The 1,505-nt window shown below is 43.9% G+C and overlaps 1 protein-coding gene across 2 annotated transcripts in view; it reads left to right on the forward strand.

Annotated features, from left to right (window-relative positions):
* The first annotated feature begins 690 nt into the window (after positions 1 to 690).
* GABRG2 (gamma-aminobutyric acid type A receptor gamma2 subunit) overlaps positions 691 to 1,505 on the forward strand; it is a 177,810-nt gene continuing 176,995 nt past the window's right edge. For both annotated transcript variants that reach the window (XM_019506492.1, XM_019506493.1), the window contains exon 1: positions 691 to 1,455. In XM_019506492.1, the coding sequence (XP_019362037.1) occupies positions 1,349 to 1,455 (107 nt within the window). In that variant the 5' untranslated portion in view covers positions 691 to 1,348. The remainder of the gene's footprint in view (positions 1,456 to 1,505) is intronic.

Raw genomic sequence — 1,505 nt, forward strand, 5'->3', positions numbered from 1 at the left:
ACTTGTAGGTCATGAAGACCTGAAGTGTTTGTTCTATTTGAAACATCTCAGTTGTTTTCCATTGAGCAGTATCTACTCATTTATTGTGGCAGTAAGCATTAAATAAGGGGGTTCTGAAGAAAAAAGACACCCATTGAGTACCTATGCCACATCCAGGTTTTCACTTCTGCACTGTGATCCATCAGTTTGGGGATGGTTGGGGAGATAGTTAAGGCCTCCAGATGTGTTCTGTCTTCAGGCAGTGAAATTTGGAGGCAAAAGCATATCAGTCTCTGACAGGTTCCAGGTGCTATTCTTGTACTGGTAAGCACTGGGGTCCCAGTTTTGTGTATCAATGAGAGCAAGTGGAATTTTCTTTTTGGAGAGGGGAATTTGGAATGCTGGGGACAAAGAGTAGAAGGATCAGGCACAGCCCAGATTTTACACACACCTATTTTTTCTTCAGATTTAGAGTATTTGCTGCATCTTGTCTGGTCTGATTTTATTGAGGGGAGGGCAAATGATATCCTAGCAAATTCTCCCTAATCCTATCACACACTTAACCACCTCATTCATAGTGATTCCACCAATGCTGCTTTTCCCATTCCTGAGTTACTTAGCAACAACCATCCCTCCCTCTTCCACTCCCCCCGATCCATCCTTTTATTTTTTTCCCCTTTGCAATCATGATTTCCAGACTGTTTAGAAAAAATGAAGATGCTCATCAGCGTAAGGGAAGCTTTTCCTTCCGACCTCTCTTTTTGTGCTTGCCAAATCCTCCTTGCCTCCAAAATGAAGACCTGGGCTGCCTGCATATGTATAATCAAAGGTTAAAAAGCACCCTGGCTGACACCACGCATGTGTTAATCTGTGCTGCAGCAGTGTGCATCATTTCCACTTTGACCTCAGAGTTAATCTGCATTCAGGCAGAAGCTGCATTGCTTTATTCTTTCTTTTTCTTTTTTCCCCCCTATGTTCTCATTCTCCTGTGGTTTGGTTGAATTGTGTTCTGTGTACACAAGCGTCTGTACAAGTGTATGTGTTTCTGCTTCCCTTGCATGCTTTTGTTCTCTCTGTGTATGTGTTCTCTCTTTCCCTTTCTCCCAATTATATTATTCCCCTACCTTTGGAAGCTGCTGCCTGCTGCCTGAGCTGACGTTTTTTGATTGTATCTGCAAAGGGCTTGTGCAGATCTAATTTCTGCCCCCCTGAATATTAATCCATGCAGCTGGGTGCAATGTATCATCCCACTGATGGGACCTGGTAGGGGGGGAAACCACCACCAACAAAAAAAAATAAAAGAAGGGGACGGATCCATCTGCAAACCAAGAGGAAAAGGGAAAAAAGGGGGGTGGGGAGAAAAAGAGAGATGTTTCCTTCAAATCCAACAAGCCTGGGAAGCAGTGCACTCTTGAATCCTGCATTTTCTCTCAAAATGATGGTGTGGGCACTTGTGTTCCTCTCTCTCATCCAGTGGTAAGATGTGCTTTCTGCTTCTGTTTTTGTGTGTGGGGGCGTGATTTGGA

The sequence above is a fragment of the Gavialis gangeticus genome, unplaced genomic scaffold, assembly GCF_001723915.1.
Source record: "Gavialis gangeticus isolate Ggan-Ray unplaced genomic scaffold, GavGan_comp1, whole genome shotgun sequence".
NCBI classification, from domain to species: Eukaryota; Metazoa; Chordata; order Crocodylia; family Gavialidae; genus Gavialis; species Gavialis gangeticus.